Source organism: Macrobrachium nipponense, chromosome 28, assembly GCF_015104395.2.
Source record: "Macrobrachium nipponense isolate FS-2020 chromosome 28, ASM1510439v2, whole genome shotgun sequence".
NCBI lineage: Eukaryota > Metazoa > Arthropoda > Malacostraca > Decapoda > Palaemonidae > Macrobrachium > Macrobrachium nipponense.
The window spans coordinates 61,442,338-61,457,833 of NC_087217.1; the positions used below are offsets into that span (position 1 = coordinate 61,442,338).

Sequence of the window (15,496 nt, forward strand, 5' to 3'; positions counted from 1 at the left end):
AACTATCGTTGGAAAAGACCCCTTAGGGGAACAGTACCGTCAGTGCCCCTCAAGCGGTGCACTGAAGGCAATACTTAAGGTTCTTTGCAAAAATTTCCACAAATACGACTCTAAAAAGGGAGATATCATATTCGAAAACGATTAAGAAGATATGAAAGAAAATTGCATTTGAAACGAATGAAAGAATGAATGCTTTCTTAAAGCGAAATGCAAACAAGACTAATTGAAACTGAGAAGATGGAGGATTGAACTTTGAGACGCACACACACAATTATATATGTATATATATATTATATATATATATATATATATATATATATATATATATATATATATATGTATATATATATGTGTGTGTGTGTGTGTGTGTGTGTGTGTATATGTATATATATATATATATATATATATATATATATATATATATATATATATATATATATGTCTGTATGTATGTATGTAGTATGTATGTATGTATGTATCATATCTCTATATAAACTACGTATACGAATTTTAAAATAAATCAAAGCAAATATAAGTGGGAAAATTATGGCTTATATTTTACGAGTCAGTTAAATGAAACTGCTAAATGGTTCCTTGCCTGGAATGTTTGCATTGTCAACACTGTTCCATTAAGTGACCTCCAGTATTGTGTATTCTCTGAATTTTCAAGAGCCAGTTAGCTTACCTTCAAGTAATGATTTCTACGTATGTCAGTTACTACAGTTACGCCGCACGCACACACACACACACACACACACATATATATATATATATATATATATATATATATATATATATATATATATATATATATATATATATATATATATATATATATATATATATATATATATATATATATATATATATATATATATATATATATATATATTATATATATATATATATATATATATATATATATATATATATATATATATATATATATATATATATATATATATATATATATAAAATTGTGTGTGTGCGTCCTAAAGTTCATTCCTCCATCTCCTCAGTTACAATTAGTCTTTTTTGCATTTCGCTATAAGAATGCATTCATTCTTTCATTCATTTTCGAATGCAGTTTATTTCTTTTCACCCTTGTAGGCGTTAAGGAAAATGTGGTTTTGCTATGTACGTTATTATTAGTATTATTATTTCAAATAGACGAAATCTATTCACATGGAACAAGCACCCCAAAGGGACCAGTGACTTGAAATCCAAACTTCCAAAGAACGTTGGTTTCAACCTCCCACCGCAGACCCCACACTGCAGTAACTGATCATGACACAGAACCAGTGATTTTTTTCATCGGCTTGGGGAAGGCGCGAACTCGTGACATCTGAGTGGAATGCAACTTTTCCCCCTTCAGAAGGGATTGACTCCAGAAGGTGTTGTCCTTCCGATTATCACCTGGTAGACGACTACATGATTTTAACGCAAAGTGTTTATATATATGTATTTAATATATATATATATATATATATATATATATTATATATGTGTGTGTATGCATTTATATACTATATATTTATATATACTCTATGTATATATGGACTGTATATATATATATATATATATATATATATATATATATATATATATATATATATATATATATATATATATGTGTGTGTGTGTGTATACAAACATTTTAGGTGTATGAATACATGCATGTGTATGTCTATTTCCCTGTATAAAAACATCTGGCTGCATATCTATTTGTTTTCAAGGGCCAATTCGTCTGCTCATCCAAGACCCTGAGCTCAGCGCATACATTTGCAAAACACCCTGGCCACTGCTCCCACAGGCACAGACGAGTCATCGAAATCCGTGTGGGGGAAGCAGAATGAAAATGCAAAGCGTGACATTGGAACTCACATCCACAGCTTCGTCTGGATCGAGCCCAGGCGCAACTCGGTAGAGACCGCTCGAACCATCGCTCATGTATCCAATCTCCGAACAATCTCTAGGAACGGGACAGGCTGCAAATGAAAAGAAGAAGGAGACGCCATCCATAAGAGGTGAGGGAGGTTTCTCATTTTGCATGATCACGCTCTAATAGCTGTTTATAAAATGTTGCAACGCCAAGTTATGAATCTATATAGTGAAATAACAAGTTTGTTTTATGTTTATTCAGTCACTTGCACTACACCGGTTTGGCATTTCAAAAGGATATTTGATTTTCATCCACGGTGATATTCTCAAGAAATTTCTTAACGTAAATTATTAGGAATCTGTTTGTACTGTTGACTTATGATGATTAAAACATATTTGAATAAATGACTAAATTTATTCAGACAATTAACTGCCATAGTAGATTCACATCAACTGTGCATCTGATGTCTAGGCCAGTCCTTTACGACGCTACTGATTGGCTGTTGATAAGCCAATCACAGGGTTGGAAACTCTCAGTCTCTCGAGAGATCGAGAGAGTTCACATGGGTAGGATCTATGTTCCACCTCTCCTGAGGGATGCGTCTTTCAAAAGTATCCCTCATGAGAGGTGGAACATGCATCCTGCCCATGTGAACTCTCGAGAGAGACTGAGAGTTGTCAGCCCTGTGATTGGCTTATCAGCAGCCAATCAGGAGCGTCGTCAGGGACTGGCCTAGACATCAAATGCACGGTTGATGTGAATCTTCTATGATCGCTGTCCCAAGGCCCGTAAGTGTGGTATGGCACGAGAGGGAGTAGGAGACCCCCCACCCCCCATAGTGCTCTCAACCTGTCCCAGAAGCGGCCAGAGAATCATTTAGAAAATTAAACATGGTATACTTACGTAGCTCACACCACTCGTTATACGGCGTCCAACTGCCGTTGATACATTCGCTCACCATTTCAATTTCCCCGTTGATGAACGTTTGGGCTGGATCTGAACAAGCCATTCGCTTAAAGATGACTAGGTCTATTAATGTCAACGATGGCCCAGGCACTTGATCAACCAGACTGAATGTAGTAATCACGCCAGATGGATTAGGGCTAGAAGAGTCACAACTTGGAAGCAAATTATCTGACGGTCCTGAAACGCAGAGATATACAAGAAAGGTATGTAAATATATATATATATATATTATATATATATATATATATATATAATATATACATGTTTGATTTTAAATCACAAAAAGTGATGATTATACGAACTTTATTCAAACACACAAAGACACACACACACACACACACACACACACACACACATATATATATATATATATATATATATATATATATATATATATATATATATATATATATATACTTATATACATACATACTATATATATATATGAATACTTATCACATCACCGTGATTCATATAAATCATTCGAGCTACAAATGTCCTTTAATATCTAATTCGCTTTACCTCGGAATTGATATATTTTCATATATGTAAGGGGGAATTTTTAGCCTCTCTGCTAGCCGACTCGGTAGCGTCACTGTCCGTTTCTGATTTCGTTTCCCGTCCACTGGACGGTGCTACGATCCCATGGGGGGACGAAATTATTATCAACTAAAAATTCCCCCTCGGTACATATATGAAAATATATCAATGCCGAGGTAGAGCGAATTAAATATTAAAGGACATTTGTAGCTCGAATGTCATATATATATATATATATATATATATATATATGTTAGATATATATATATATATATATATATATATATATATATAACGACATCAGATTCCTATCTTTCCAGCTTTCTAAAATAACAGAAAAAAAAGGCTTCTGTGGGGGTCTGTATTGTTGGTACCTACAGCGGTGCCAAACCCACGATCATGGGTAACCTTAACCTTACATAAAATAAATACTGATAAGGCTAGAGGGCTGCAATTTGGTATATCTGATGATTGGAGGGTGGATAATCAATATACCAATTTGTAGCCCTCTAGCCTCAGTAGTTTTTACGCTCTGAGGGCGGACGCCAATATTTGGAATTCATAGTTCAAATGCGAGTTTCCTAGGTGCAGCAGGCACGTATCCCATTGCCATACTCTGAAGCCCCTTTGGCCACTAACTTGAAATTCAGGCTTCCAAAGAATATGGCGTCCATTCGAAAGGAGTAACAGAAAGTAATGGGAAAAACAGACAGAGATCAGTTATTAAAAAAAAAAAAAACGGAAAAATTATCAAATTGATGAATAGACTAAAATAAAATAACAATAAATAACCATAACTCATACTCAATTATATCCATCTCCTCTTGTCAGTGAGAGATATGATAAGCAAACATTTTCCTTATTAAAATATCGTGTCAACTGCCATTCCTAGGGCTTGTCTAAAACATTCTCCCATTCAATCCGGATATTCAATGACCAGGTCAAAAAAATGGTGGGGTCAATTTGGGTTACCTGTGACCCCAGAATATAACAGGTGAAAGTTTCTTCATCACAGTCGAGTTTTTTTCCGTAGAGCATCTGGCCACCGAAAATAGATCTATTGTCGGTGGTCTCCGTATAATGCTGATTGAGCCGCGCCCCATGAAGCTTACAGCCGCGGCCCCGTTGGTGGCCTGTTCTATAGCGTTGGCTAACTTTAACTTTAAATAAAGTAAAATGACTGAGGTTAGGGGACTGCAATCTGCTATGTTTGATGCTTGGAGGGTGCATCGACATACTACACTCGAACCAAAATCTCGTGGCGGATGACGAGCGGTGTCATCAGAATGCTTCGTATTTGAATCTAAAAGTTTAGGTCCTTTTCCTTAGTAGACAAAGGGAAAATCTTATCGGTATATCAGTAAAGCTGGATTAAGTTCTGTACTGGATGGTGCGAGACCAGTCCCTCCACCCACACTTTCGTTTCTTACTTTTTTTTCTTTTTCCTTCATTATAAATTATCATACATCATTTACATGCATTTAGACTACTGGTATAGATTCACGTGCCCAGTCGTCAACTCTCGTCACATCGGTCAAGGGCTCATCCAACGCCATCTTGAATTGAGTCAATTCAAGATGGCGTTGGCTCATCCAACGCCATCTTGAATTGAGACAATTCAAGATGGCGTTGGCTCATCCCCGTTTCTTCCGCTCTTTCCATTCTGAAGCAGGAAGAAGAACAGGTTTGCAAGTACTTTCTTTACAGGGTGAGTCGGGTGAGTGACAATGTGCATACACAAAACGCTTTTATATATAGACGAAGATGAATGACCAAACGGATTTTATTGCTGTATACTGACGAGTTAAATCCTAGTCATGCAAGCTGGAATTTCAATCCTTTAAAGACGTGACCCCAGTACTCGATAAAATCTTTCAGTAAGATCAACTTGGCTTATGGGGAGTTTGGAGGCAATCTTATTCTGGGATAGGTTATACAAGGTTATTTCTATTCAAATCTCTACATCTGTATGCTGCTAAGGGTCAACCATACCATGCCTTGTTTCTTTGATAGACTATCGTTTTAGATGTTAAAGTATAGAAAAAGTCTTTTCAAGATTCTAAGACCGCCGGGGTGGGGCCAGGAAAAGAACACTACAGCTCTGCCAGATCTATTTATCATTTTAAATCTCAGCCTCAAGGCTAATCCCTTGTTTATGACTTTACCTGAGATCTGCTATTTTCTGTACTACGTTTTCTAAAGAAAGAAAGAGTAACTTTTGGTTGTTCTTAATGATTGTCCTTTCTTTGTGTGTTTTTTGGAAATAGTAATCATAGATCTGGTAATAATGCCATAATTTCAACCCATCTTATTATAGTCCATGTTCCATTTATGCACACAAGCAAAGGTTACGCGAGGTCGCGTTCAGAGGAAATGAAAACAAAATCCGGGATAAACACAGAGCGAACACTACCAACGCCATCTTGATCAATTCAAGATGGCGTTGACACTACTCCATCTGTGTGCTTAATCCGCGTTTGCCGCTGAGGTTTTAGGTTTAATTAGGTCAGTTTACTGAAGGGTAAAAGGACCAAAATGTTCTTAACTGCGAACGATATAGTCCGGGAAAAACCCTCTGTCACCCGCCACGACATTTTGGTTTGACAATTTGCAGCCCTCTAGAAAAAGGGAGGACGGACAGACAAAAAGCCTCCTTAATAGTTTTCTTTTACAGAAAACTAAAAACCGTTCCAACTTTATCCCTCTATCTCATTCTTTCTCAAGTATAAAAGGCCCAGTAAAACACCATGGTTTATAACGAAGGACTATATTTCGGTGGACTGACTCCCACCCTTATCAAGTAGTGAATGCATTCACTACACTACTTGACAAAGGTGGGAGTCAGTCCATCGAACTATAGTGTCCTAAGCTTTAAACCAGACGTTGGTATCCTGTTTTAACAGAAAAATTTATTTACACACACACATACATACATATACATATATATATATATATATATATATATATATATATTATATATATATATATATATATATATATATATGACACATTTAGCTACCGACAATTTCCACTTCAGTGATTAAAAATTTTATATATATATATATATATAAATATTATTATATATATATATATAGATATATTATATAATTTTATATATTTTATATATATTATATATATATTATATTATATATTATATATATATATATACATACACACACACACACACACACACATATATATATATATATATATATATATATATATATATATATATATATATATATAATATATATATATATATTCTCTCTCTCTCTCTCTCACAAAACACATTTTTGAAGGACATATTTCCATTCACAATGAAATCACAGATTTATTCTCTGGATTCGAAGCTCACCACATTTTCTCTCTCTCTCTCTCTCTCTCTCTCTCTCTCAGAACACATATTTTTGAAAGATATTTTTCCATTCACTATGAAATCACGGATTTATCCTCCGAATTAGGAGCTCATTATGAAACCACATCCTCTCTCTCTCTCTCTCTCTCTCTCTCTCTCTCTCTCTCTCTCTCTCTCATAAAAGACGGAGGAAATAACCTTCGTCTATCAATTGTTGCTAAACGGAAAAGGAATCCTTATTATATCAACTTAGATTGTTCAAGCAGAACTGACAACGAGCGACCCACAGTCCATATATGATTGATTGGTTAGTTCTTACTGGCGTCAAGGTTAAGTATATCTTAGTTTTACCAGCCCACTGAACTGATTAACAGCTCTCCTAGGGCTGGCGCGAAGGATTAGATGTTTTTTGCGTGGCTAGGAACCAATTGGTCACCTAGCAACGGGACCTATAGCTTATTGTGGGATCCGAACCACTTTATATCGAGAAATGAATTTCTATCACCGGAAATAAATTCCTCTGACTCCGCGTCGGCCGAGCCGAGAATCGAACTTCGGACCACCGGACTGGTAGCCGAGTGCGAAAACCACACGTACAACGAGGAACTTTCTTACTGGCGTCGCAAGGACAAGGTCACAATCCATATCATTACTCACTGACGCAGATGATGTCGGGGCTCAGTGGTTGTTTGAGAGAGCAGTCAACGGTCAAGCTTCGACGCCCGTTGTTGAATTGTTCGTATAGGGCGTCTGCGCAGTATATCTGCGCTTTTTTTATGGTCAGCGGTAGCACCATCATGCCCCTTAGGCTGAATTCGATGGGCGAGCATAATCCTTCCGCCTGGTCAGCTAAAAAAAGAAAAAAAACGTATTTATTTATGTTTTGAGAGAGAGAGAGAGAGAGAGAGAGAGAGAGAGAGAGATTATTAAAATGACGTTTGGAAGAGGAAACAGAGAGATAGAGTATGAAGGAAGGAGAGAGAGAGAGAGAGAGAAACTGTTGGTTAGAGTGGGCATACTCCTTCCGCCTGGTTAGCTACTGGTAAAAAAATTATTTTATTTTATTTTACTTTTTTTTTTGAGAGGAGAGGAGAGAGAGATTATTAAAAATGAATCTTTTACGTTTCGGAAGAGGAAACAGAGAGATAGAGTATGAGAGAGAGAGAGAGAGAGAGAGACGAGAAGACGAGAGAGAGAGAGAGAGAGAGAGAAACTGGTGGTTAGAGAGTTTCGGCTGCAAGAGAAGGATTTGTCATCAATTAAAGTGGTAAGTGTAAATAACACTTATTTTGTTCATAATGATTTTGATGAGATACAGTAAACTTAAATAAAGAGAAATGTTAAAAAAAAAAAAAAAAAAAGCCTGAAGATGGCCCGAAAAATGTAAAAAAAAATACAGTAAAATAAAATAATAAAAAAATTACAATTCCGGGCCATGATAACCGTCACTAGATCATCTTTCAATAAAAAGGATTTTTAATTAATGCTATAAGATTAGAAAATATGCAAAAACTATTTTTCGCATTTCAGGAATATCATTTAAAGCAATGGAGGAAAATATAGAAAAGAGTCACAAGAATGAAGGGAAGGGCAGACCTACTAGTTCCTTTTGTGACTAATTTACAGTTTTCACAATGTTATTTGACTGAATTTTTTTTTTTTTAAATCTCAGGGAACTTTATTTTTTAAAGGTCAAGACCCATTTCTGTGGATTTAAAGACGGGGCATTATATATATATATATATATATATATATATATATATATATATATATATATATATATATATATATATATGTGTGTGTGTGTGTGTGTGTGCGTGTGTGTGTGTGTGTGTGTGTGTGTGTGTGTGTGTGCGTGTGTATATATACTATTACCAGGCAAGTGATATGACTCCAAAATTATGCAAAAGAGGACAATAAATATTCTTCATCAGCCTTTGCGTTTGTATTTGCACCCCTGTAGAGCAAATTACCATTTTGCCTCAATCGCCTTTTTCGTTTATGCCTTAACATGATGATCGCTTTTCGGCATGTAATTAAACTTAAAAATGATATTCTTTATTCCTTCTTTAAATTTCTCATGTCGTCATCCAACCACTTATTATATATACATTCTCTGTTGCTACTTTTCTATAACCACAACCCTTCCCTACTATCCTTACGATCACTTCTCGGGATTTTATAAACTCAACATCTTCCATTTCCACTTTTGTTTCTAGTACTTCCCTCTCTTCAACCTCACTTTTCCTCTCCAACTAAATTTTATACCTGTCTATTACCCAAACAATATTCTATTATACCTATAGTAACTTCTGTCGTCATCAATACATCTACCAACTTTCTCATTTCTGTACTAACACATTCTAGCACGTTGTTTTCATGGTATCTGGAATTTTTGTAACTATATTACATTTTCTTTTATTCATTTAATTTTATACCTATCTACTTTTACATTTGAATTACTTCACATAACTAGCCGTTTATATTCTCCAAACCCAGCCGGGCACAGGTCCAGAAATTCTCATCTTCCTCACCTGACTCCCATCCCTACACCTTACCTCTTACTCACGAGAACTCTCTTTCCCATTCATTTTTTTTTTCTTTATCCCGAGAATCTATATTCATTCAGTTACAACTTTCATACTACAGTTAATCTTGCACAAGAACTTTTTAAGCTAAATTGATTGTACTCTTTCACTTTTATTCACAATCTGCTGCAAATACTGCTTTGTCATGCAAACTTCAAATATCTAAAAAGCTTGGCATCAATATTTATTAATTGTAAAATATTTCACAAGATCAGAGAAGAGTATGGCATACCGTTGCCAATCATTGACCATCACACCATATAGAACATTTAGAATGCCCTCGCCAATCAGTGATCATCACACCATGCAGAGCATTTAGAATGTCATCCTTTTTTCAGTGTCCTACAGGTAATAAAGTTTAGCTATCATTGGCTTCCAAGGTTATTGGCGATCCACTATTTAAGGCACATTATCTCATATCAAGGGGTCCTAAAATTCTGTCCCTACTCTACAAAATTACTACATTTCAAGGCCATGCTATCAATGTTGTAACAATATGGTTTCAGATTCCAGTAAATAATCTGACGTGATGTATGTGATTATCAGTCTTATAAGAGAAAAGTTCATCTACCACTCTTCAGATATTTCCTTTACCATGGAACTCACAATTCCTCTGATTTTGGTTTAGTAGGCTTGAGCACTGGTGACAAGAACCTCTTGTAGATCTCGCAACAATTTATTTTTATAATAAAAATAAATCAGTAAAATGGCACCGTCATATCCCAACTGGAAAAAGTAGTTCAACTCTGTATATGAATAGTGAAGTTTTGACACCCTGGTTCCATTTAGCCAAGAACGTTGGTGTTCATCAGTCACCAGGCCTCCACTTGTTAACCAACCTTGTAATTTGGGCCACATTTTGGAATTTGTAGTTGAGTATTTGAAACCGGGGTGTGCCTCGGTAAAGGACTTCCTTTAGGAAGTGGAGGCAGGAATGCCAGAATGGTCAGGCAACCACACATTTTGTTAGGACACAATAAAGCATCATTTTCAGTGTTGTCAAAGAAAGGTGCCATACATGGAAATAATTTAGAAACAGATAATGAGGTTTCAATTAAGTATGGCATAGAAGGCTGACCTGCAAGAAGGTACTGACCAATAAAGTAGCCAGAGCAAACAGTGGGAGAGTTTGTGTCAAGTATTCCTTGAGGTTGATAATTTGCTATGGCAGAGAAAGGGAGGCTCCCTGAGGTAGAGAAGATAGCTATAAGTAAGTCCATTATTCCGAGCTCCCTCCATCGCTAGTTTACAGGTCCCCTTAGGATTTACTCATACCTATGCAACATTTAGTTTTCTAGGATTGATGCCTAGAATGAAGAGACAAGTAGAATCAGAAGGAAGACAAAGAGGACAGCAAAGGATAAGAGAGCACCCATGTGGAGGAAACCTAGCTACAAGGAGGGAGAGATGCCCATTGTATCTATAGGGACAGAAGTCATAGGCCGTCAGTGCCTCCAGTAAGGAAGCAAATGGTGTTTTGCTAGTCAGGATTGTGACCACAAACCCTAACCCAGAGGGCAGTGATATATATTATATATATATATATATATATATATATATATATATATATATATATATATATATATATATATATGTATATATATGTGTGTGTATATATATATATATATATAATATATATATATATATATGTATGTATATATATGTGTATATATATATATATATATATATATATATATACTATATATATATATATATATGCAGGTCAGCAAATACACATATAAAACCTCCAGGGGATGTCCATGATACGAGATGTAAAAAATTACAATTTACTCTAAGAAACGTTTCGCACATGAAATTCTCTGTGCATCATCAGTCTGAAAGAACATAAAGACACATTTATAAATAAAATACAATAAAAGTAAAAAAAAAACAGGAATTCACATATATTAAAAATAGTCATAAAATACATAAAAGAACAAAGTAAAAAACAGGTTAAAAGAGACTGCTTTGTCGAAGTATTGTCTTAAGTAGCCTTGAACAAACTTGTCAATAGATGGCGTTGTCGGAAGGTGTCAGTGTAACTTCCAGTTTTGTATCCTTGGGTGGTTGGTGTTCTTATCATCCGAGGTATAGAGTGAATGTGTAAAATCCTGACGGATAACTACCAAAGCAGCGCTCCACTGACCGACTTGTAAGCTTCTATTGTGTTTTGTTAACATTTCATTTGTTTATTGTCTTTAGTCTGTTATTATATAATTATATAAATTTAAGTTAATAATAGGGGTTCTGATGCAGTATTAATGTATTTACAGAATCCCTCTCTCTTGCCTAATTACTGTAAGGATATTGGTCCCCTACATCTGACTTGTACAGTATTGCCTTGCTGGATGTCGGCTCCAATGCAGCGTGTCGCTAATCATCGATTTTCTTTAATGCTGTGATCCTTGTTTAGTTCATATTTATAATTGTTAAATATAATTGTTAAATTTTATTTTGCATTCTAATTGACATCCCATTGAACCTATGTAAATGGCCCATCAAGAGCCAAGGGTAACTTATTAAGATCTTATAAGACTAAAATCTTGACATGCTTAAACACCAACCGTTCATTTGAGGAGAGAAGATGGAATGAACTAAGACACGTTAAAAGTAACGACTTCAACTACGCCAGGTACAGAGTTGCTGAGGACGTATTACTGTTGAGGGAGGGAACAAACCTCTTGATATATAAAGACTCAAGGAAAGTTAAATGGTCAGGATGTTTGACATGGTCTATTATGGAAAACAGTTCTTTTTGTATTTCAATTTTGCAATGAGAGGCATGATTTTTGATGTTGGAAAATTCAGGTTGTTTTATTCTCTGACCAGTGCGAAAGCTGAAGCCCAAGTGAGAGCAATATCTGACCCTTAACAGCCTTCGAGTTGATCCGACGTAAGAGCCCGGACATCCAGGGCATGTAAATTTATATATAACGTTGGATCGCATAAAAGGCTGAAGGCGATCTTTATAGTTAAAAAAGGAACCAATTGTGCAGGGATTGCTAGATATGAGTTTAACTTTAAGGCATGGTATCTCATGTTCAATGATTAGTGTGAGGCTGGACGTAAATTTTAAGTCAGATATATAAGGGATCTTGACATAATATAATCTTTTGGGGACATCAAAATTAGGTATTGGTGGCTGTAAGAATTTCTTAAGTATTTTGTTAATGGGTTTTTGAACAATTTCGAGTGGAAATGAATTAGATTTGAAGAAACCTAACAAAAAGGTAATTTCCATGTGAAATAGTTGCCAAGACGAAGAGTATTTCAGTGCTCTTTTAACCAAAGTGTGAATAGTATTAAGTTTTAAAAGATTGTTGACACGAACTATAATAATTGTTTGTCAGTCCAGTAAGAGTACGTTTTCTATAGACTGACGTGGAGAACTCAGAGTTAGTTCTGGTAATTTTCAAATCTAAAAAAGGTAAACAATCGTCGTTCTCTACTTCCATTGTAAAATTGATATTAGGATGAAAGTTGTTAATATACTCTAAAAAAGAAGAACATTGTCATGAGTGTTGAAACAAGGCAAAGGTACCATTAACATATCTACGATATAATGAGGGCATAAAGTTAGAATCACACCGGTTTAAAAACTCAGACTCCAAATGAGACATAAAAAAATTTGCAAAAATGGGGCCTAAAGGAGAACCCATAGCAACTCCATCGACCTGCGAGTAGAGTCGCTGATTAAATACAAACCTCGAATCTTGCACTGCAAGATCGAGTAATTGTTTAAGAACAGCCCGATTAAAACCATGGAAATTTGTATCTTCATCAATAAATATTTTGTTAAGTATAATATTGAGGATTTCATTAAGAGGTACGTTGGTAAATAGAGACTCAACGTCAAAACTAACCATATAGTAATCTCCATCTTGTCTGGTAATCAGTTTTTGAAAGTCATATCCATTTTTTAAAGAGTATTCATTATTACTATATTCAGATAAAAGTCCAGCTAAAAATTTTGAAATAGAGAAAGAAGGGTTGTTATAAGCAGCCATAATTGGTCTTAAAGGTAGGTCAGATTTATGAATTTTTGATTATACTTTTTTGTGTCTGATTTCCTTATATATATATATATATATAGTAATTATATATATATATATATATATTAAGGACACAAAAAAGTATAAATCATAAATTTTGCCAAAAGTTTGGCCTTCAGTTTAATATAATAAAAATTCATAAAATTGTTAAAATACTAAATATATGATATATATATATATATATATATATATAGATTATATATATATATATATATATATATATATATATACATATATATATAATAATAATAATAATAATAATAATAATAATAATAATAAAATCAGAAACAAAAAAGTATAAATCATAAATTTTGACAAAAGTTTGGCCTTCAGTTTAATATAATAATAAAATAACTCATAAAATTATTAAAATAAAACTGAAATTTATATGTATATATATCTAAATTTATATATATATATATTATATAGTATATATATATAGATATATAATATATATATATATATATATATATATATTAAAATCAGAAACAAAAAAGTATAAATCATAAATGTTGAGAAAAGTTTGGCATTCTGTTTAACATAATAATAAAAAAAATTAATAAAATTATTAAAATACTGAAATTCATCTTTAATCACAGTTACTATGTATTTGTGAACTAATCTTTTTTAATGACGAAGAGACCGAGATGAGTAGGTCTAAATGACAACGCTAAATGATTCCACATCCTCGAAGCGCATGGAATGAAAGGCCTTAGTCAATACTATCGCCGTAGTCAAATGCATAATGTACTTTAAGAAATTCTCTCTCTGAAAGTGACCGTGTTATCAGAAGAGAAATAAATACTGGTCCTTCAGCGCGTTGAAAAACACGAAAATATTTCATTTATAAAATGAATATATCATAAACAATACTATAACGATACGGTACACGATACAATAACAATACAGTATGCAATAGCAAGCCCAGGGCCACTCGACAATGAATGGAAGTTTTTCTAACATATACAATATAATAACAATACCATATACGATACAATAACAATGCAATACACAAGGAATGGACATTTTTTATTGTAATTTTTCCTTCATATTTTTTTTGAATGGAAGTAATATATTCTTTAACAGTCTACGAAAAAGTCTAATGATGATCCCGAAGGATCTTAATTTCATCATACTCGTATCGAGGTATATTTTCTTTTTGAAGAAAATATAATGTAGAAAAATGACAATAACAATCAAAAGCTCTTTATTCGTTAACTGTCTGTTTTCCTCGACTATATTTTATCTAAATGATTAAAGATGACTTTCAATTAAAAGTGGCCCCCCCAAAAAAAAATCCTCCAAGATGTATACAAGAATAAAAAAGAATTAAAAAAAACCCAAGAATTAAAACTTGATGAGTTGAAAACAATTTTTGTCTCTTATGATTATTATAATAATTAATGTTATTAGCAATATTCTAACTGTGATTATTTCTATCAGGATTTTCAAGCAAAGGCAAGCTTGCAAATGCGTGTTTTTGACTACAAAAACAACCTGCAAAGTTTCAGAATAAAAATATCTTTCCTTTCCAGAAATCTAAAAGGCAAAAGATAGATAATTCTATCAAGAGATTAAGTATTATCCAATCCTAAAGTACCGCAATGATATTCATTTCTTTTACAGATTAAACACACGGCAAATGTCCGTCACCCAAACAAGAAAGTACAGAAGAAGAGATAGTCTTACCGAGTAGGAGTATGAGCAGGGGCGCAATGACAAATTTCCAGTCCATGGCTTCTCCGAGCCACAACTGTCCGCTTAGGTATGTAGCTAAAGCCTGGACAAGCAAACAGCTGCTGTTGTCACGATCGGACGCTAACCTGTCAGGCGCTATTGTGTCCAGGAGTCGTCATGCCTCTTCCTTATAAGGCTCCGAAGCTCAACGTTGTCGTCAACATTCCAGCGCATGCGCACTAACCTGTTTTTAGCCTCCATCTGGAAAATAAAATGGCGTAGAATCTTTTTTTATAAGATATTCTCAGTGAGCCGATGCATTTCTCATCGACTAAAAAATTCCCCTTCGGTTAACATAATACGAAAATATATTAATTCCGAGGTAGAGCGTATTAGGTACTGAATGAAGGACATTATTTTGTAGCTCGATGTATGT

The 15,496-nt window shown here is 34.3% G+C and overlaps 1 protein-coding gene across 1 annotated transcript in view; it reads right to left on the reverse strand.

The window, feature by feature from the left end:
• LOC135201218 (uncharacterized) overlaps positions 1-15,224 on the reverse strand; it is a 53,053-nt gene extending 37,829 nt beyond the window's left edge. The window contains exons 1-4 of the mRNA XM_064230095.1: positions 15,073-15,224; positions 7,401-7,592; positions 2,786-3,025; positions 1,885-1,988 (exon numbers count right to left, since the gene is read on the reverse strand). Coding sequence (XP_064086165.1) covers positions 1,885-1,988; positions 2,786-3,025; positions 7,401-7,592; positions 15,073-15,118 — 582 coding nt within the window. The 5' untranslated portion in view covers positions 15,119-15,224. The remainder of the gene's footprint in view (positions 1-1,884; positions 1,989-2,785; positions 3,026-7,400; positions 7,593-15,072) is intronic.
• Between the last annotated feature and the right edge of the window lie 272 nt (positions 15,225-15,496).